The following is a 24,292-nucleotide window of genomic DNA, read 5'->3' as shown; positions in this document are numbered from 1 at the left end:
ATTTCAGGATAAAATACTTACTAAATAAATAAATAAATATAAAATTTTAACATTGAATAAATCTGGAATATTTGGCCTTATTAGGAACTGGTAGCTTAATAAGGCCAGTTTCATTTTTTACGCAAATTGAGGTGGATAATAAATTTTAAACCTAAGAATTAAAGAACAAATACAAAATTTAGTGAAAGAAACTTTTATTCATATTAAAAACAAAAATTTGTCAATACATTAAGCACACATATCGCACATTTACACACATCTAGGACAATTGGCTTTATTAGGACACTGTCTACTTTTTTATTTAACATAAAAAAAATAATAAAAAGCAATATAGAGAAAAAACAGTTCCAGTTCGTTAAAAAGTATTAATTTACTATCGCTTTACAAAGAAAAAATAATTGGCTTATATTCATTAAGTACCATTTTAGTAATTTTATAACTTACCTAAAATTTATAAACGAACTTCCGCACCGTAACAAACACGTGTCTAGTCTACTTGGCGCTGCTATGTGATACTAGCGACTGAATGGCTTAGACGATTTTGACTGAGAAAGACATTTACGGTGACCTCTAATATATAATATCTATATTTAAGAAAATATTTGCAATTGGCCTAATTTAGACACTGGCCTTATTTGGCGACACTACCTTACTAATTCTTTATTAAAAAAAACCAATCTAAAATTCTGAAATTTGCTGGAATTTCACAGATGAATTAACATTTATATTATATTAGGGTGATACGTATAATTTTTGAGATTTAAAAATATTTAATTGTGTACTAATAAGTCATTGTGGTGTCAACATGTGGCTTTATAAATAAAACTTATCAGATTAGTGTTAACTTTGATTTACTATCAAATTATCAGATTTTTAAATAAAGTGGTTTAAAAATAGAATACTAGTATATAATAAATATAAATGTGTTATAATATTTATATTTATTTATAATAGGTAAATATAAATTTATATTTTTGTTATCGAAGAATGCTGCAGATATCATGGGTAGACAAAATTATCAGTAGTAATTGCACAAGAGCTCTAAAATTATTGAATTTTTCCCGAGTGACACTTTGACAGTATTAATTTCACGAGCCGAAGGCGAGAGAAATTATGTCAAAGTATCACGAGGGCAAAAATTGCGATTATTTTATGAATAAAACTGTTCAAAACCAAAATTTTATTGTAATTTATTTATGTAAGTACAAATTAGTACAATTAAACACACAGTTGTTATAAATATTTTACGGTTGAAAGTCATCACTTTTATAATTTTTAAAACATTAATTGTCATTAACGTCACTGAATGTATTTTTTCAGAGCAACGAAGGGCATCTGACGTAATATACTTGACGACGGGAAATTATCAAAAATTATCAGTTTAATTTAGATTGCTGTAGCTTTCTATTGGTCAGAATTTTCTATGAATGAAATAATCAATATTATAGTTATTAAGGTACCAAGGGTATTATAAAGATAATAACGCTTGAGGTCAGTGGTGAATAGACCGAGGGCCTTGGGCCCGAGGTATTTACGTTGACCGAAAGCGTTATTATTATAATACCTGCGGTGCCTTTAACGTTTAATGTCCGACTAAATTATTCTTTATATGCAAAAAATTTGAATGAATTTTGAATTAATTAGTTTTCAAATAAGTACATTTACCAGAAATAGTCGTAACGTAATAATTGTGGTAACCATAGTTTTACTTAGAGTTTTATTTGTCAACTTGACAGTATTTAACTCGTTATTTAAATTTAATAGGCCCTAGGGCGTTATTTTTCAATAACACGCTCTTGGGCGTTATATCGTACTTAATAGACTTCGAAATAATGTCATTATTTGACAAATAATAGACCAGTCGGACATTAAAGTCATTAATAGGGTTAATAAGAGGGAAGAAATTATATAGACAATTAAGAGGCGGAAGTTTGAATATTTAGGTCATATAGTAAGAGGTCCTTGTTACAGTCGCTGCGTTTGACTACAGAGGGCAAAATAAAAGCTAAAAGAGATATAGGAAGAAGACAAACCTCCTGGTTACGAAATCTAAGGGAGTGTTTTAGTCTGAGCTCTAACCAACTATTTAGAGCTGCTGTAAGTAAAATAAGAATTGCCATGTTGATATCCAATCTTTGATATAAGATGGAACCTTAAGAAGAAGAGATATATGTTAAAGCCCTAGTACATGTTTGGTCAACTAGTTGGATCAATAAGTTGAGCCAATAAACTCAAGTAAGAACAGTGTTTACACTTTGGTGGAGTTGCTCAATCTGCATTTGCCTTTCGTGGTGGTCCTTTGATATGTACACGAGAAAAATTATTTATTTATTTTTATTCTATTTATCAACGGGCAAGCCCAGTTACAATTAATGTTAAACTTACCACTTAAACGCATTATCTTAAAAATAGGACATTTTTGATGTCTTTTATTTCTTAAGCCTGTTGTCCGATTTTATTGATTTTTTTAATATGGTATATAGTCGGTTCGCTAAACTCAGACACAACTGGCTAGTGATTTTAGTAAGTAATTTTGCCAATTTGCTAAAATTGTCAAAAAAATAATTACTAAATAGTTAACAAGAATAAAAACCGCTAAACGCCGTAAAAATGAGTGGCACATACAACATTAGAGCTACAAAAGATCTGATATGAAAATTACGTGGCGCGAAAATGTATTTTCATTTTGATGCAAAACAAAATTTTAGTTTTATTTTAAAAGATTTTTCCATAATGTTTGCTAAATTTGAAGTAATCGCGCCACAAAAGAGTTTCAAAATTCAAACTGTATCAAAGTTACTCTTTTGTGGCGAGTTTTACTTCAAATTTAGCAAATATTATGGAAAAATCTTCTAAAATAAAACTAAAACTTTGTTTTGCATCAAAATGAAAATACATTTTCGCGCCACGTAATATTCATATCAGATCTTTTCTAGCTGGAATATTGTATGCGCCACTCATTTTTACGGCGTTTAGCGGTTTTTTATTCTTGTACCAGGAGTTTTTCAAAGTTATTTATAAATTAAATGTATGAAGTTAAATGCAATGTTTCTCGATTACACGTTAAGCTTTATAAATAGTCGCCTTTGTCGCATTATCTCCCAAATGATCTAGTGTCCATCGAATGTACACTAGATTTTTTTCTATTCGAAATAGATTTTAAAAAAATATTGGGATGGCCGGTAAATGAACTCGAATTGCCCGTTGCCAGATCAAATTTAGCGTCGTAACCACTACAACTACATAAACCATTTAGGGCCAGTTGTTCAATCAATGGTTAACTCATGGATTAAGTAAACCATGATTAAATTTAATTCAAAGATTATTTCTAAATTAGTTGTTCAATGCAGGTTAACTTTCGGATTTATTAAACCTAAACACTGAAGCGGTGACAATGTTGCCAGTTATTAATTAACGGCTTGAAACAAATTTTATCATGAAAATTGTACCGAAAAATGTGTTCTGTGGTATAAACGATGGCGTTCATATTTAAAGTTAATGACTTTTGACGCAGTGACGCCACCCTGTCAGTGACTATTTTCGTGTTTTAAATTTAAATTTCAAAAAATGGAAGAAAATAATATTAAAAGAAAGAGAACTGCGAACTTTACAGCTGATGAAGAAGAAATATTAATATCTTTTGTTAAAAAATATAAACATATTCTCGAGAATAAGAAAAGTGATGCAGTTACGAATTCCGAGAAAATGAAAATCTGGGAAAAAATAGCCAAAGAATATTCTAGTGTAGTGGGCTGTTCAAAAACAAGTTTATGTTGAAGAACAAAATACAACAACATGAAAAAAAAATGTTAAGAAAAAATTTGCAGAAGAAAAAAGTTATTTGAGATGTACAGGAGGAGGGCCATCAATAAAAGTTGATATTTCCAATACAGACAACACAATCAAGGAAATGTTAGGAGATACTGTCACTGGATTTGATTCGAACTATGACGCCGACTCAGACATACACAATCTTGCTAATGATATTGCCACAGAAGAAAATATTCAAGAAGAATTCATTATAGAATATGTTGGTGGTAAGTTAATATGTTAATATGTTAACATCTGTTTTATTAAAAAATGATTATCCCATATCGTTTATAAATAAGGAATTGTCAAGATTGGATCGAATGGAACAGAACAACTTAGAACGGGATCCTACAACATTCACAAGAAATAATACGAGGAAAATATCAATACCATATGTAAAAGGACTATCCGAGAAACTTAAAACAATAGGAAATAAATTCAACATATCAACAACATTCAAAACAACAAACACATTGAGATCTATTCTATCTAAAACTAAACCTAACAGTGAACAAGAAAGAACAAAGAATTGTATTTATAAAATACCTTGTGAATGCGAACAATTTTATATAGGTGAAACATCAAGACCATTACACGTTAGAGTAAATGAACATCAGTCTTATATAAAAAATAGAGAATTTGATAGATCTCAAATATGTCAACACGCATGGAATAATGAACATAGAGTTCAGTGGAGAGATTCAAGTATAGTCCTAAAAGAAGCAGATAGTAAAAAGAGAAAAATCAAAGAAGCGGCTCTAATTATGCTAAATGAAACCAATTGTGTCGCAAATTCCTCGGTAGAATGCAGTAGGATGTGGTTACCCATATTAAAGGAGGAAGTCAATAGAAAGAAAATACCACAATTAGTAAATCAGTAACATATCGAGTTAGTACATATTTAGTATTTTAGTATTATTTAAAATTTAAAATATCAAGTCAGAATTTGGTATTAGTTTTGAGAGTAAACTAAATGTAAACCCAAATTCTTACGATGTCGGGATAGTATCACGAGGTTTTTCCTGGTTTTCCCTCGTGATTTACTATGGAATCTCTAACGCGAGAATTTCAGTGCCACCGATACATTTAGTTGTCTTTTTAAAGACAGATCACATGCTATGATTTTTTGTGGCGGATATTCTTGAGTTGGAATTGATTTCATGTAATCGAATGAACTATCTTTTAGTAAAGTCGTCCCAGGAACGCAACTCATCAATATTGGCAATATCATTTTAAAGTCGTCTACTTTAAAATGTATAATACGTGTCTGAATTGCCGATATAAATGAGTCAGATTAAATAAATTATTAGAAGAATTTTTTACTAAGCAACAACATTTTATTTATTTAGTATTATTTTGTATTTTGACAACGACACCCGACTTGGGCGTCGAAACGTTAATAAAATCATTTTTAGGTAAAATTGTGGCTTATTTCCCATTTGAATATACTTGATTATAAAAATGCCACAAGAAAATAGCTTCAGAACAACATTAAGAAACCGGTATGGGCCTAGCGTTTGTCAAAATTTTAGGAGATTGGAAACTTTGTACGAGAAATTGGCACACTGTCAAAATTCAATTAAATTTTTAAGACGATGTAGAGACAACAATTTAATACCAAAAGGCTTGAGGTTACGGCCAGCATACTCAAGCAGAAGACTCCAAAATATTTTACATAGAGCCAGTGTGTCAATGATCCGGGAAAGGTTACAATTTCATAGATCAAATTTATATTTTATTGAACAAGACATCGTAAGTATTGAAGATTTGCTTTACGGAATGATATCAAATTCTGATTTTGATCGAATTATTTTTAGTTTACACATAATTTATCAAAATTCATATCAGAAACAAAGAAATATACATTTAAATAAATTTAATATTCTTTTAGAACAAAATAGTATACATACTTTTGATAACCTAAATAGAAATAATGACATATTAGCGACAGTTGTCAATCTATCAAATAGACATTTAAATGCAACGGAAAATTTGGTATTGTCAAAAGGTTTAAACTATGCTGTCACTCATCCATCTATTCCAAAATTAGACATAATTAGCGCAGTGGAAAAAATATCCCAGTGTTTACCAACTCATGAAAAAGAACAATATAGGGTACTATGCAAACTTGAATTGGAAAAATCTAATAAAATTGAACAGAACATCAACAAAGAGGAAATAAAAGTTTTAAAAACTTTAAAAAATGATAACTCCATAACAATCCTACCAGCGGATAAAGGAAATGCAACTGTAATAATGGATAAAGTACAATATGAGGACAAAATTACAGATCTAATTACAAATGAACCTTATACCAAATTAACCAAGAATCCAACGAAGACACTGGAAAACAAAATCTATAAAACTTTATTCAAATTTAAAAATGACCTAACGTACTATCAAAGAAAATTAATGACACCTCATTACAGTAAGACACCACATTTTTATGGAGTACCGAAAATTCACAAAGCAAATATTCCACTTAGACCTATTTGTAGTACCATCAATTCTCCTTGTAGTGAACTATCAAAATTTTTATTAAATATTATAAAACCATTTGCAAATAATAATGACACATTTATAAAAAATACACAACATTTTTTAAACAAATTATCAAATATTGAATTTATTCCAAATAATATTTTAGTAAGTTTTGACATAAACAGTTTATTTACAAATGTGCCATTAGATAAAACTTTAAACATAATCAAAACGAAATTAGAAAATGATAATACATTAACAACTAGGACAAGACTAAATGTATCAGCTATAATGGAGTTATTGACATTATGTACTAATAATACCTATTTTCAACTAAATAATGAATTCTATAAACAAAATTTTGGTCTCGCAATGGGCTCTTCTTTATCTCCATTATTGGCTAATATATTTATGGAGGATTTCGAAACTAATATCATTTCTAAACAAAATTTAAAACCCACAGTATGGTGGAGATATGTAGATGATGTGTTTTCCATATGGCCTCATAGATCGGAATTGTTGGATACGTTCCTGAATATTATAAACGATCAAGAAGAGACAATAAAGTTTACAATGGAAAAGGAATACAATAACACCCTACCTTTCCTAGATGTTTTGGTCTCAAAGAAGGATACTGGATATGAGACTCAAGTGTATAGAAAACCAACACACACCAACAGATATCTCAATTACAAATCAAATCATAACATCAACGTTAAAAAGGGAATCATTAAATCCTTATATGATAGAGTCAAAATTACTTGTTCTAACGAAAATTCATTTTTAGAAGAAAAACAATTGTTAACATCTGTTTTATTAAAAAATGATTATCCCATATCGTTTATAAATAAGGAATTGTCAAGATTGGATCGAATGGAACAGAACAACTTAGAACGGGATCCTACAACATTCACAAGAAATAATACGAGGAAAATATCAATACCATATGTAAAAGGACTATCCGAGAAACTTAAAACAATAGGAAATAAATTCAACATATCAACAACATTCAAAACAACAAACACATTGAGATCTATTCTATCTAAAACTAAACCTAACAGTGAACAAGAAAGAACAAAGAATTGTATTTATAAAATACCTTGTGAATGCGAATAATTTTATATAGGTGAAACATCAAGACCATCAGACGTTAGAGTAAATGAACATCAGTCTTATATAAAAAATAGAGAATTTGATAGATCTCAAATATGTCAACACGCATGGAATAATGAACATAGAGTTCAGTGGAGAGATTCAAGTATAGTCCTAAAAGAAGCAGATAGTAAAAAGAGAAAAATCAAAGAAGCGGCTCTAATTATGCTAAATGAAACCAATTGTGTCGCAAATTCCTCGGTAGAATGCAGTAGGATGTGGTTACCCATATTAAAGGAGGAAGTCAATAGAAAGAAAATACCACAATTAGTAAATCAGTAACATATCGAGTTAGTACATATTTAGTATTTTAGTATTATTTAAAATTTAAAATATCAAGTCAGAATTTGGTATTAGTTTTGAGAGTAAACTAAATGTAAACCCAAATTCTTACGATGTCGGGATAGTATCACGAGGTTTTTCCTGGTTTTCCCTCGTGATTTACTATGGAATCTCTAACGCGAGAATTTCAGTGCCACCGATACATTTAGTTGTCTTTTTAAAGACAGATCACATGCTATGATTTTTTGTGGCGGATATTCTTGAGTTGGAATTGATTTCATGTAATCGAATGAACTATCTTTTAGTAAAGTCGTCCCAGGAACGCAACTCATCAATATTGGCAATATCATTTTAAAGTCGTCTACTTTAAAATGTATAATACGTGTCTGAATTGCCGATATAAATGAGTCAGATTAAATAAATTATTAGAAGAATTTTTTACTAAGCAACAACATTTTATTTATTTAGTATTATTTTGTATTTTGACAACGACACCCGACTTGGGCGTCGAAACGTTAATAAAATCATTTTTAGGTAAAATTGTGGCTTATTTCCCATTTGAATATACTTGATTATAAAAATGCCACAAGAAAATAGCTTCAGAACAACATTAAGAAACCGGTATGGGCCTAGCGTTTGTCAAAATTTTAGGAGATTGGAAACTTTGTACGAGAAATTGGCACACTGTCAAAATTCAATTAAATTTTTAAGACGATGTAGAGACAACAATTTAATACCAAAAGGCTTGAGGTTACGGCCAGCATACTCAAGCAGAAGACTCCAAAATATTTTACATAGAGCCAGTGTGTCAATGATCCGGGAAAGGTTACAATTTCATAGATCAAATTTATATTTTATTGAACAAGACATCGTAAGTATTGAAGATTTGCTTTACGGAATGATATCAAATTCTGATTTTGATCGAATTATTTTTAGTTTACACATAATTTATCAAAATTCATATCAGAAACAAAGAAATATACATTTAAATAAATTTAATATTCTTTTAGAACAAAATAGTATACATACTTTTGATAACCTAAATAGAAATAATGACATATTAGCGACAGTTGTCAATCTATCAAATAGACATTTAAATGCAACGGAAAATTTGGTATTGTCAAAAGGTTTAAACTATGCTGTCACTCATCCATCTATTCCAAAATTAGACATAATTAGCGCAGTGGAAAAAATATCCCAGTGTTTACCAACTCATGAAAAAGAACAATATAGGGTACTATGCAAACTTGAATTGGAAAAATCTAATAAAATTGAACAGAACATCAACAAAGAGGAAATAAAAGCTTTAAAAACTTTAAAAAATGATGACTCCATAACAATCCTACCAGCGGATAAAGGAAATGCAACTGTAATAATGGATAAAGTACAATATGAGGACAAAATTACAGATCTAATTACAAATGGACCTTATACCAAATTAACCAAGAATCCAACGAAGACACTGGAAAACAAAATCTATAAAACTTTATTCAAATTTAAAAATGACCTAACGTACTATCAAAGAAAATTAATGACACCTCATTACAGTAAGACACCACATTTTTATGGAGTACCGAAAATTCACAAAGCAAATATTCCACTTAGACCTATTTGTAGTACCATCAATTCTCCTTGTAGTGAACTATCAAAATTTTTATTAAATATTATAAAACCATTTGCAAATAATAATGACACATTTATAAAAAATACACAACATTTTTTAAACAAATTATCAAATATTGAATTTATTCCAAATAATATTTTAGTAAGTTTTGACATAAACAGTTTATTTACAAATGTGCCATTAGATAAAACTTTAAACATAATCAAAACGAAATTAGAAAATGATAATACATTAACAACTAGGACAAGACTAAATGTATCAGCTATAATGGAGTTATTGACATTATGTACTAATAATACCTATTTTCAACTAAATAATGAATTCTATAAACAAAATTTTGGTCTCGCAATGGGCTCTTCTTTATCTCCATTATTGGCTAATATATTTATGGAGGATTTCGAAACTAATATCATTTCTAAACAAAATTTAAAACCCACAGTATGGTGGAGATATGTAGATGATGTGTTTTCCATATGGCCTCATAGATCGGAATTGTTGGATACGTTCCTGAATATTATAAACGATCAAGAAGAGACAATAAAGTTTACAATGGAAAAGGAATACAATAACACCCTACCTTTCCTAGATGTTTTGGTCTCAAAGAAGGATACTGGATATGAGACTCAAGTGTATAGAAAACCAACACACACCAACAGATATCTCAATTACAAATCAAATCATAACATCAACGTTAAAAAGGGAATCATTAAATCCTTATATGATAGAGCCAAAATTACTTGTTCTAACGAAAATTCATTTTTAGAAGAAAAACAATTGTTAACATCTGTTTTATTAAAAAATGATTATCCCATATCGTTTATAAATAAGGAATTGTCAAGATTGGATCGAATGGAACAGAACAACTTAGAACGGGATCCTACAACATTCACAAGAAATAATACGAGGAAAATATCAATACCATATGTAAAAGGACTATCCGAGAAACTTAAAACAATAGGAAATAAATTCAACATATCAACAACATTCAAAACAACAAACACATTGAGATCTATTCTATCTAAAACTAAACCTAACAGTGAACAAGAAAGAACAAAGAATTGTATTTATAAAATACCTTGTGAATGCGAACAATTTTATATAGGTGAAACATCAAGACCATTAGACGTTAGAGTAAATGAACATCAGTCTTATATAAAAAAATAGAGAATTTGATAGATCTCAAATATGTCAACACGCATGGAATAATGAACATAGAGTTCAGTGGAGAGATTCAAGTATAGTCCTAAAAGAAGCAGATAGTAAAAAGAGAAAAATCAAAGAAGCGGCTCTAATTATGCTAAATGAAACCAATTGTGTCGCAAATTCCTCGGTAGAATGCAGTAGGATGTGGTTACCCATATTAAAGGAGGAAGTCAATAGAAAGAAAATACCACAATTAGTAAATCAGTAACATATCGAGTTAGTACATATTTAGTATTTTAGTATTATTTAAAATTTAAAATATCAAGTCAGAATTTGGTATTAGTTTTGAGAGTAAACTAAATGTAAACCCAAATTCTTACGATGTCGGGATAGTATCACGAGGTTTTTCCTGGTTTTCCCTCGTGATTTACTATGGAATCTCTAACGCGAGAATTTCAGTGCCACCGATACATTTAGTTGTCTTTTTAAAGACAGATCACATGCTATGATTTTTTGTGGCGGATATTCTTGAGTTGGAATTGATTTCATGTAATCGAATGAACTATCTTTTAGTAAAGTCGTCCCAGGAACGCAACTCATCAATATTGGCAATATCATTTTAAAGTCGTCTACTTTAAAATGTATAATACGTGTCTGAATTGCCGATATAAATGAGTCAGATTAAATAAATTATTAGAAGAATTTTTTACTAAGCAACAACATTTTATTTATTTAGTATTATTTTGTATTTTGACAACGACACCCGACTTGGGCGTCGAAACGTTAATAAAATCATTTTTAGGTAAAATTGTGGCTTATTTCCCATTTGAATATACTTGATTATAAAAATGCCACAAGAAAATAGCTTCAGAACAACATTGGTGGTAAGTAATACAAATAATATTACATAAACAAATTTTTTGATTGATCTCACTGAAAAAACTCAGCTTCAAAGTAGTTACTGTACAATATATTTTGAATTTTGGGCAATATTATATGTATATAATTTTTTTTTTAGAAGCTGAACCCACAGTAAACTCAGAAGGAAGTTGTGACAATAGCACGAATGAGTCAATGAAGAGTACTTTAATGCCAGAAACTCCCACCACCAGTTCAAATTGGTCAAAATATAATGCTGCAAAGCTCAAAACGCCAAAGTCCTTAGAGTTGAAATTAAAAAATGATGATAAAAATATTCAAAAAAAAATTTCAACCTGGGCTTTAGCCAAAGCCGATTTAGTGGAACTGCAGAAAAAAAGTTTTCTTGAAGAGCAGCAACTAAAACTGCAGCATATGCAAGAAAAGCATGATTTATATATGGCGATTCAAAGGGAAGAATGGGAAATTAAAAAGGAAAGACTACTTAGCGGTCAAGAAAAAAATGTTTAAATAGTAAATGTTAATTTAGGATATTTAATGTTCATTTTTTAAATGTAATATATTAAAAAGTACAATAAAAGGTTGCAAATATTTATTAAAGCATCTAAACCAATACAACAGCTGTTATTATATATGAAAACATCACTAGGAAAATGAAACAAATTAATAATAAAAAATGAGTTTAATTTGAAATGCAATTTTATTCCAACAACCTTGCAAAATGATTGTGTATTATTGATAACCTATTTGTGTTATTGTTCAAAAGTCTGTCATTTTGTTCAAAATGTACATTATTATTTGCATTTAAATTTGCTGCCAAATCTTCTTCAATTATTTCTCTTAAGTCATCTGGTACTTGTGGCTCAGGAACATTAGTTTCTTTTGCAATGTTATGAAGAATTGCTGTGGCAATAATAATTGCTTCTATTCTATTTCTTTTTACACGTAACCCTAAAGCCAAGATAGGAAATCGTCTCTTCCATATGCCAAAAAATCTTTCTATGGGATTTCGTGTCCTTATTTGTGATTCGTTAAATAAATGTTCTGCCGGAGTTCTTGGTTGAGTTAAAGGGGTTATTAAATATTTTCTAATTGGGTATCCGCTGTCTCCAACGATTAACGAGTTTCTGTACAGGCCAGCTTCAAAATTATATTTAAGTCTGCTGTTATTAAATATTGTGGAGTCATGACTAGATCCTGGCCAACGACACACAATATCCTGTATCTTCAAATGTACATCACAGAGAACCTGGACATTAAAAGAAAAGAACCCTTTACGGTTTCGAAATATCTCTGCATCATTTCCGCCTGGTGACTGAATCTTAATGTGTGTACAGTCAAGAGCTCCTATACGTACATTGTGGAAATCGACTTAACTGATAAAATTCAAAGATCTTCGAATTAACTTCCTCTTCAGTACTAGGCATTTTTATAAATATTTTATACAAATTAGCAATTGCGTCTGACACTCTATGGATTATTCTACAAGCTGTAGATTTGTCGATACCACAAAAGTCTGCTACGGTAATTATCATGCTTCCTGATGCATAAAATCGCATAGTAAGCAAAACCATTGTCTCTGGCATAACTGCGTGATTCCTAAAAGTGGTTTAATATATATATATATATATATATATATATATATATATATATATATATATATATATATATATATATATATATATATTTTAATTAACTACATATATTATAAAAAGCTTACCTATTGGTAGGATGAGCTATCCTGTGTCTTATGCGATCAACAAGCATAAAAACTGTTTCCTTTGGTAAACGGAATCTATTCAAAAACTCGTTATCTGACCATTTATGAAAATGGTTTTTTTCTTACCCGAAAAACAGGATTTTTTCGTAGAGGAAAAATTATATTAACAACAGCCAAGAAATCTTCGTCCTCTGTGATATTTCCATCACCAAAATCAAAGACACCATTATTAGCAATAGCCATAATTATTATAGATATGAAATGGATATGGATTATTAGTGAAAATCTTATCTATGACTGCAAAGTAGCAATAACAACACAATATATTATAGTGCAATAACTATGATTGTTCTAATCTGGAATTTTCTTGACAATTCATTTAAAACCAGAAAGTAAGGTTACAAATCTCTAGTTACCACCGTTAATCCTTCGTTTTCGGGCGATTAAGATAATCTCTGGTTAACAGATGGTTAAGTGATAAACTCGCATTGAACAATGCAATATTAAGTTTAATTAAAGATTATTTTTAATCTGAAGATAATTTCCAATTGAACAATCGGCCCTTAGAGAATAATCGTTAATTCGATTATACTTTTGTAGCTTAATAACTTCTAAACGGCCTAACCGATTTTGATCACTAAACATGAGTGTGAAACGTATTGACAAGTAGTATCTGATGAATCTAAGGTCAAGTATGATAACTGAAGCTATTACAGGAATTATTGAGCTTGAAAAACCGTTTTTCCCATAAGAAATAGATTTGATCATACTTATGAAGCCTATAACTTAAAAATTCGAATTTTCCCGGATATGAAGTATACACCGTTAGATTCGCCTAGAGTCCTTCTACAAACGCTCAGTTATTGGAGCAATTCGTAGGTTGAAATTTTGAGTAACTTTCGAAAAACCAAAATTTTCAAAGTTTAGTTTTTCAGTTTTTTGACTATACTGAGCCGTATGTATGTCTGATGCTGGCGGCTTAAACACCATTTGAAAGTTTAACTTAATACTATTGATTTGGTGTATTTGCGGTTCTCCTGTCTCCTGTTGAAAAAACCGTTTTTCCCATAAGAAATAGATTTGATCATACTTATGAAGCCTATAACTTAAAAATTCAAATTTTCCCAGATATAAGGTATACATCGTTAGATGCGTCTAGAGTCCTCCTACAAACGCTGTTATTGGCGTAATTCTTAGGTTGAAACTTTGAGTAATTGTCAAAAAACCAAAATTTTTAAAGTTTGGTTTTTCAGTTTTTCGGCTATAATGAGCCGTGTGTATGTCTGATCCTAACCGCTGAGACACCATTTGAAAGCTTAACTCAACGCTATTGATTTGGTGTATTTGTTGTTTTCCTGTCTCTCCTTGAACTCAAAATATATACGCCCAAAAATATGCCATTTTGTATCTACCAAGCCTTATTGGGGCAAACTATGGGTAGTCAAAAGTCACAAACTACATCGGTTCTGAATCGGCCCTGACCCTCTCTTCAAACACAGAAAAAAAATTCAGATCAGTTTAACTTTTCCACATACATACATATGTACATACATATATATCGACAAACATTTTCCCTTTTTTAAATAAAAATTGAGTCGTATTTCTGATCTCGGTAACTTTTGAATGGTATAACCGATTTTCAAAATTAGACATGCGTTAGAAAGGTAATGATCAGTACTATCAGAAGCCGCACAGGTCGGAGTTAAATTTTCGAAGTTTTTGGGAGTTTTGGGGACGAGAACGAAAAACAGACCCTAAATAGGAAGGGCCGTAAAATCCACACCCTTGGACCAAAATGGATGGTTGACATATGAATGGGTGATTCTTTTCCTGAACATTAAGATGAGAGTTGGCCCAATTTTCAATTAGGTCAGATTTAGAAAAGCGAAAATTTCGTGTATATATAGTGTCGCGTGTAGGGGAGTGTTGATGTGCGCCACTGGCTAGAACTGCCGTTCTCTGGTAATAACTACTAAATAGTTAGTAATTTTGCAAATGTTAGCAAAAGTAGCAAAAACAAAAAAAATACCTACTAAAATCACCAGCCAGTTGTGTCTGAGTTTAGCGAACCGACTATAGCTTTATTCTTCAAGACTATCGATGTAATAATATTGTTGCCAAACAGAGAAGTGTCATTGTATACCGGGTGTAACAATGATAGTGTGTTTTTTCCTCAAAGTTTGGAACATTCTCTGGAATATTGTAGCGTATAATAAAAAATATTGAAATTAAAACTTAACTGTAGCCTTAGGGTTTCTTAACATTTTGCTTTTTGATTCATTCCCTTATATTGGATAATAACAAATTTAGGTACTTTAACAACTAGCAACGTTCTTTATCAATACAGGGTGTTTCTAAATAAGTGCGACAAACTGTAAGGGGTAATTCTGCATGAAAAAATAATTACCGTCTGCTTTATACACATATGTCCGGAAATGCTTCGTTTCCGTGATACGGGATGCTGAATTTTTTCTTACAAACTGACGATTTATTTATTGCTCTAAAACCGGTTAAGATATGCAAATGAAATTTGCTAGTTTTTAAGGGGTTAAGGGGTAGTTATTGCGCATTTTTTGGCACACAAGTAAGAATTGGCGTGCATACCGGTAATATGACCGGGTAATATGACCCATATGCACGCCAATGGTGAAAATGAAATTATTAATTGTATGCCAAAAAATGCGCAATAACTACCTCTTAAAACCTACTAAATTTCAATTGCATATCTCAACCGGTTTTAGAGCAATAAATAAATCGTCAGTTGGTAAGAAAAAATTCAACATTCCGTATCTCGGAAACGAAGCATTTGCAGACATATGTTTATAAAGCAAACGATCATTATTTTGTCATGCAGAATTACCCATTGAAGTTTGTCGCACTTATTTAGAAACACCCTGTATTGATGAAGAACGTTGCTAGTTGTTAAAGTACCTAACTTTTTTATTGTCCAACATAAGCGAATGAATCAAAAAGCAGAATGTTTAGAAAGCCTAAGGCTACAGTTGCATTATTTCAATGTTTTATATACGCTAGAATATTACACAGGGTGTAACAGTTGTAGGTGCACTGCTAGAGGGCGTAATTGAATATCAAAAATTAAAAATCAAAATTTTACAAAATTTGCCTAATTAGAGCGCACTGAAAATCCGATTATCGTATTCTTCATAAAATTCTGCGCATATTTTATTTCACAAGTTTATGTCTACCTTTGCAAATAAGAGGTGGGGTGAGTGGGAACCTTGTTATGAAAAAATGGCTGTAAGTCCGGTTCTACTTAATCGAATTTTGCAAACTTGGTCTTGTTGGAAACAGCTCTTTTTCGTCAATGTAAGAATTATAATTTCGAAACAGCCTAATAAGTAGTATGCCAGCTAGGAGGCGTTACTTAATTTTTGTTCAGAAATCTAGTTTTCTTTGGAAAATATTAAATACAAGTATGCATTTTAAATCCTGTATTACAAAATTAGACCAAATTAGCAACAGAATAGCGAAAACCGCATGTATATTTCTTTTTTCTATCTCGAGATATCTTAAGAAACGTGTAAATTTTGGGCATAACTTACTGTCAACGGTAAACGAAGTTAAGAAAAAGTAGTGTGCTATGGAAAAAACAAAGAAACATTTTCCAGATGTCAACGTATATGATTAACTAAAACAACAATAAGACAAACAACACTATAAAATATAACAAAGAAATAAAAACAACTACTTAGTGACGCCCTATATGTTCAAATTATTGCCCATCATTTTTGATGCAAGTATTTGCTCTTTCAAGAGAAAATTGAACAGCAATTTAAATTTCTGCTCTCGAAATGCTTTGAATGGCGTTTCATATTCTCTAGATCATCTTTTTGCGAGTAGCAGGCCTAGCTACAAAACAAGGTATTTAATCCGTTGCTATAAATAGAAGTCTAAAACAGTTAAATCTGGTCTGGCCAAAAAATAGGCTTCCACGTCCTATCCATCTATCAGCGAATGCCTCATCTAAAAAAATTCTAACTACTCTGGAGAAACGCGCGGGACAACCATCGTGCTGAAACAACATGGACTTACTGCTGGCGGTACATCTTCCAGAACAAGAGGCACCATTCCTTAAAAAATTTAGATAGCGTTCACCAGTAATAGCATTATCGATAACAAAGTGTTCAATTATCTGACCATCACCAGGTTTAACTGTTTTAAACTTTAATTTATGGGGACGGATTAAAGACCTTTATTTTGCAGCTAGGACCACTACTCGAGAATAGATGGTTCAGAAAATACGAAACGCCATTCAAAGCATTTTAGCAGAAAGAGCAGAAATTAAGACTACTATTCAATCTACTCTTGAAAGACTCGAAAATGATGGGCAACAATTTGAACTTTTAGGTCGTCACTAAGTAGTTATTTTTATTTCTTTATTATATTTTATAGCGTTGTCTGTCTTATTGTTGTTTTTATTAATTATATGCGTTGAAATCCGGAAAATATTTCTTTGTTTTTCCATAGCACACTACTTTTCCTGAACTTCGTTTAGTCCGAAATTTTAAATTGACGAAAAAGAGTTGTTTTTGACAAGACCAAGTTTGCAAAATTCGATTTAGCAGAACCGGGCTTACAGCCATTTTTTCATAACATGGGTCCCACTCACCCCCAGCTCTTATTTGTAAAGCTAGACTTAAACTTGTGAAATAAAATATGCACAGAATTTTATGAAGAATACGATAATTGGATTTTCAGTGCCCTTTCATTATTCCAGGCTTTTCCCGAGGCAAGTTTTGTTATAATTTTTTTTCTCAAAGCTGGGCCCAGAGCACGCCAAATAGAATTCTATTTTGCTGACGTCACAAAATAGAATTTCATAATGGGAGAATCGACTGTTGCTAGGCAATGTGACGTCACTAAAATAGAATTCTATTTGGCGTGCTGCTGTATAAACGGTTCCTGAGATATGGCCGAGAGCCATTCTTATTGGGACCCCGGTACATGTTGACCCAACTAGTTGGCCAAATACAGGACCTCGTTTAGGTCAAATGACGCCCTAGGCAATTCTCTAGTCCTAGTCCATCAAACATGTACCATTTTTGCGAAAAACAAATGCAAGCAAAATTTTTTGTTTAAATAATAATGTTAGGTGCTTCAAATAATATTTAGAAATGAGTTAAAATATTCTTTATTTTACATCAAGCATAGTGTTAGATACATATTACTATTATAAGTATGTTTGAGCGTTTTGACCTGTGCCCAATGCATGAGTTAATCGCATGATACATAGAAATTTCCTTTTTGTAGGCGCGCCAACTCGTTCGATTTTAAATGAGAGATGCATTGAAAACATTATTTAAACACTATGTGTTTATAGCTTTGTTTAACAATAACCGGTAATCAAAACCGGTATAATTTGACATGAACTTTCAAATGCGGTAAGCAGAATTGCTATTTTATTTTTTAATCAAAAGTTCAAAAAGATCAAAAAATCAATTTTTTTAATCATATCATTATTGATCACAGAAAAAGAATATTTTAATAAATAAATTATTTTTATTAAATAATTATTTATTGAACATAATTTATTTATTAAAGTATACCTTAACTTTTTCTATTAACAATGATAGTATGATTACAAAAAATGGATTTATGAGAAAAAATTATTTTTTCAAAAATTGTTTAAAAAATTAGACTGTTTATTAATTAATAAATGTGTAGACAAATTGCATATTTGTTATTTACACAAAAGTACATACAAATTAAAAGAAGAAAGATCAAAATCCATTGAGTAGATCCCTAGATATAGAAAATGTTGCTTTTTTAGTTTTTGAACTCATGCATTTGTCGGCTCCCGCCAGGTAGCTGACAACTTTTTTAGTTATTGTTGACCTATAGGATGAAAACCTACATGTTTCCTGCCTAGAGTTCGCGTCCGCTTTTTAATTATTAATAACTTATTGCAATCAGCCTAATGGATAAAGCAGCCCTGGCCAAATATGTACTGGGGCTGTAAGACTAAGAGCCCCCGCAGACTGCAGACTTTTTATCGTCCGATAGTTTGGTCGGCTTCTTAATCAGTAGAGAGGTATGCAGATGCGCACATTACACCGATTCAGTCTCGACCGACAAAAAAGTTTGATGGGCTTCCCGAATGCATTCAAACTAAAAAGTCGGCCAACTGTCGGCCGACGGTTTAATCAGTATTGGCTAACTAGGAGTTGCGCACACACGACGATTGTTTATCGGTCGATAGTTCAATTCTCTCCTAGTTTTGGTGTCCAATACTTGTGCCGAGCGAATAGTTTTTGAATATTTTTCGAAAAAATGGCATCGTCTAATTCACAATCGTTCATTGTAGAAACCTGCATGGTCCAATTAGCATGACTAGTTCATTGAAGCTGACTAAGATCATCCTATAAAAGGCGAAAATCTTTTTTGGGAAATCAAGTAAACTGCTCGTCAAAAGTTTTTTTTTTCTGATTCTGGCCTTGGTTAACTAGAACCTTTAGCCACGTAACTGTATAACTTATCACTAACTCAGGTGTAATGTGTAGTGTGTGTGTTGAGTAAGTGTCTTGTTACTTTGCAAAGTCGACGTCATTGTCTTTGCAAAGAGACGCTAATTGTATCCGAACGTCTGTGGTCCCTCCGGTGAGTACCGATCCCACAAGGACAGAAACTATTTTCATTTATTAATTTATAATAAATGAAAAAATTCCTGAGCCTGGTGAGATTCGAACTCACTACCATTCGGAACTTTCGATCCAAAGGTTAGGCGCTCTTACCACTGAGCCACAGAGGGGGTTCGTCAAAAGTTCAGGATATAGAAAATTATGCACATTTTGATTTTTTCGTGAACAAATTAAAAGATTCCGATAATTTTTTTTATTATTTTAGATTTTTCTTTAGTATTTACATAGCTGTGCAAAGGTTTACTAAAATATATTGTTTGTACTTATACCAGGTGAAGGAACAGAAATTTTTTTCTTATGTTAAGTTTGTGACACACTGTAGGGAGGATGAGGGACAAATGTTAGTATACATCGGAATCGTATTGTAGTCTTATATTTTGTGAACATTTTGTTTTTTGAATGTCCCTGGATATCTTTAGAAATAAAGAAGATAGATAGTTTTAGCCTTTAACATAGACCATATTATTCAGTAGAAGAATTTCTTAATCAATAACTAAGAAATTACTGTAAGTACCCTTTGTACGAGTAGTATATTTTTTATCTATATTTGGGTGTCATATGCAGCAGCCTAACTTTTAAACTTATTAGTTACTAAGGTAGACTATGTAATTTGCAATTTATTAAAATTTTTAAATTTTGCAATTGATTGTTTCTGTTTACTTCATTATTATTATTTTTTTTGTGTTTTATTGACAATTTACGTAATTTTAGTAAATAATTGTATTGTTATTGTTTTGTTTTCGTGACTTTTCATAAGCATTGTCGATAAAATTGTACAATTTTTCATGACACTAAAGCATATTTCTAGTTCTAATACTGACATGTGTTTTAACTGAAACAAAACTAAATTAACAATAAAAAATAACAGTTATACTGAATTCGCTCTATCGAGATTCACTTTGACACTGACGTTAGTAATTTCTTTTTTGGGAAGTTCAGTTGTCAGAAGTGGCTGGAAATTACTACACAACCAACGCACCTGCTCATGGCCAATATTATTAATAGTAAACAGAGACATAAAAATAACATAAACCTTACGCCAATCAATAATTATTTATTTACACCATTATAATGTATTGATAACAAATGACAAAATTATTTATTGTACATAATAAAAATATTTTGTAGAAATAAACTCCACAAAATGTTATGAGATTAGTAGACATTCCCACTATTTCTAATAATACTTCTTTTTTTAATGAAAGATTAAGTTGATTTTAGCAGTTAATAGTGTGAGGTAGGAATTTTTGTGTTGTATGTTTTCTATTCCGAATGTGTCAAAGTGAATATTAGTAGAGCAAATTCAGTATAACAAAATGTTAAAAACAGAAAGGCACATAAGGTAAATAGTTCTTATCTACACATATAAGAGTTATTTGTCGACCAGGTAAGCAGTATGCACAGCGCAGTATAAGAGAGACGAGATTATTTAATGGAAGCTCTATGATGTTTTGAAGTGAAATTTCCTTGAGCATAAGTACGGATTTGGTGTCTACGTGGAGTCTCTTTAAATATCGAGAGGTACAGTACACCGATTTTTTCTTTAAACACTCTTTTCCTTTCGCACTATATGTAGGAAATAATTTCATCTTAGTGGTATAATACGATATGGCCTCCTCATGTAGCATGTTGTCAGTTAAAACACATATTAAAGAGTAAAACCGTCTAGTTTCTTTGTTATTAAAGATATCAGAGATATTAAAAAAATAAAATATTAGACTACAACATAATATCGATGTAAGGTGTCTCAAACTTTTGTTTCGGTTAAAACAGATGTTAAACTTCAAAAACCGTATATTTACTTTTTTTCTTAAGATATCAGGGACATTCAAAAAACCAAATGTTCACCAAACATAGGACTACAATACGATTCTGATGTATACTCATATTTGTATCTTGTCCTCCCCACAGGGTGCCTCAAACTTAACATAAGAAAAACATTTCTTTTCTTCCACCCAGTATAAGTACAAAAAAGAAGTTTGAGTAAACCTTTGCACAACTGTGTAAATACTAAAGAAAAATCTAAAATAATAAAAAAATTAGGGGAATCCGTTAATCTGTTCACAAAAAAGTCAACAATGCTACTCACTTCAACAGTCAAATACGAACTTTAGTAATAATCATTCGAGAATAGTTGATAGACAGTTGTTGCTAGTCTGCGCTCCCTTCACCAACCCGACTGTTTAGTTGGCTCGGTATGCGCACTAACAGCCCAACCTGACCAAACTATCGACCGATAAAAAGTCTGCAGTTTGCGAGGGCTCTAAAACCTTCATATGATGAAAAAAATTTATAAATTTAAAAAAAGATCTACAGAAATTTATCTAGATATACTAAGTACTTCAATACAAGAAAAATGCTGTAAATACTGATACAAATAACAGGATAATTGGATGGTAGGTTATAAAACTGAAAAAAGCTCCTGAAGTCATTGAAATTGCTTAATTACTACCAAAGAACTTTTATGTTTAATTTTCTGGTTGCTAAAAAATATAAACTCACCAGCACAATTAACCGCCACACTTGTATTTCTTTCAATTTTACCTTAGTGCCTTAATGAGGTTGGGATTCAAGTTTTACCATGGCCAGCATGTAGTCACGATCTTGACCTAATTGAAAACTGGGACCTCAAAAATGGATAAGAGCACCAGCCCCTATATCCTTCAGAGACCTCAAGGGCTGCGGTAGAGGAGTGGCACAATATCCCACAATCTGATATCTAGGATATCATGAATAGATGGCCTAACTGGCTCCAAGAAATTCTAAGTGCTAGAGGCAGCAACACATATTATTAATACTCATACATTTTTTTAATTATTAGACTATGATTTTCAGAATTATGTTTTTCTGAATTTTCTTCAAAGATTTTTAAACATTGGATTTTTACTAAGCATCCCTTGATAAATGATATTTTTTTCGATAATTTTATTGTTTTCTTATCCTCAAAGGTAGGTAGTTTTCACTGTATCTTTCATAAAATGTCCAAGACTGACAATTTCTGTAAATTAAAAAAAAAATCAAGGTGGGTGGTTAATTACCCTGGTGAGTGTATTATAAAAAAGTAAAGCAGTTTATTTTTTCTTTTTCTCAGCCTTCTTTGTGATTCTAAGGTCTTTCCAATTCTTGTCGGATGTTATTTATTATTTCCCAGTTTTCTAGTCAAGAGACTAATAAGAAAGAATGGTTTTATCACCAAGGGATTTTTTGAGTTTAATGTATTATGAATAATTTATAATAAATAATTGATGTGTTATTGTAAAAATTATGCTTACCAGAGGATAATGCAAAAATTGTGTCGGATCTTAATGAATAAATATTTCTCTTTGTGCAAGAAAGGATACTTTTACAAAATTTAAATAACATATTAATATTTTGTGGTAAAATCAAGCATTCCAAATATTATTATGTACATCTAACACAGATTCTTCTGATGTTCCTTCCAATGCTATTTATATTCTGTTTTTGAATTATTTGGTTTTTTTCATGTTTTAAAAATATTATATTCCTTGGAATCTTGAAAATTATTTGAAAAACAAATATTCAAAAATAAACAGAGAACTTAACCCAACCTCACTTTTCGAACAGTTAACAACATTTCCCTAGTTCCATGTCACATATGCACAGAACACATAATACACCAAAACTTGGATAGACTGTGGTTCCATCCAATGGCGTTCCATGTTCCATTAAGTAGTTCCCAGGATCATCCACGGATGTGCAAGGAATTGACAATTAACGCATATACAGGGTGTGTGGTTTTCAGGTATTTATATATTAAGTTTATGGAACTGCAAACCAACCAGTATTAAAATACGATTTCTTGATAAAATTTGTTAGTCTTGATGTATCACGGGAAGTGTTAAGTAGTATTACTCATTTTATTCATTACGTTTTCTATCATTATGTGGCGTCCGTGGTATAGTAATAATGGGGCTTCTTCTAGTGTTCCGGTAAAGAAGAAACATTTATCTGCCCTAATAACACAAAACATTCCAGAAATGTTCCTAGAAGGTACACACAAGACATTGAAAACATTCCTGGAATGTCCCCAAAAGCACACGAACGTCCCTGGAAAGTCCCAGGAAAGTGCTGTGTCAGCATTTTAAACATTCCTTGAATGTCTTGTTGGAACATTCCATGAATGTCTACGAATGTTCTTTGAACATTCACAGTATATTGTTTAGACTGAATGTCTTGTTGAAACATTCCATGAATGTTCTTAGGACATTCAAAGTATATTTTTTAGACATTCTCTGAAATATATCGTCAGTGATGTGACAATACCTCCTATATGTTTTTTCATGAGTTTTGCAGGAGACGAAAAACATTTTTTACGGTCACCTCCTGTTTTCATACGTAAGTTTTGACTTGTTTTGTAGTAAATAGATAGTTGAATTTACTACAAAACAAATCAAAAAATATATGAAAACACGAGGTGGCCCAAACAAGTTTTTCATCTCCAGCAAAATTCATGAAAAAGCAGATAGGAGGTATTGTCACATCACCGACGATATACCAGAAGTACAGTAGAAAAAATGAAAG

At 31.2% G+C, this 24,292-nt stretch overlaps 1 protein-coding gene across 4 annotated transcripts in view; it reads right to left on the bottom strand.

Moving 5' to 3' along the window:
• The window catches only part of LOC114342914 (tRNA modification GTPase GTPBP3, mitochondrial), a 64,618-nt gene extending 41,286 nt beyond the window's left edge, over window positions 1-23,332 (bottom strand). Inside the window, exons 1-2 of one of the 4 annotated variants that reach the window (XM_050656429.1) lie at window positions 23,023-23,148; window positions 22,253-22,748 (exon numbers count right to left, since the gene is read on the bottom strand). Coding sequence is in view for 1 of the 4 variants with exons in the window: in XM_028293717.2 (XP_028149518.2) it covers window positions 23,023-23,113 (91 nt within the window). In the remaining 3 variants the exon portion in view is untranslated. Of the gene's footprint in view, window positions 1-444; window positions 553-22,252; window positions 22,749-23,022 lie in introns of those variants that run through there. The other 3 variants (XM_028293717.2, XM_028293719.2, XM_050656430.1) reach the window with 3 other exon arrangements.
• Between the last annotated feature and the right edge of the window lie 960 nt (window positions 23,333-24,292).

This window comes from Diabrotica virgifera, chromosome 7 (genome assembly GCF_917563875.1).
Source record: "Diabrotica virgifera virgifera chromosome 7, PGI_DIABVI_V3a".
NCBI lineage: Eukaryota > Metazoa > Arthropoda > Insecta > Coleoptera > Chrysomelidae > Diabrotica > Diabrotica virgifera.
This window is presented reverse-complemented; position numbering and strand designations above follow the sequence as displayed.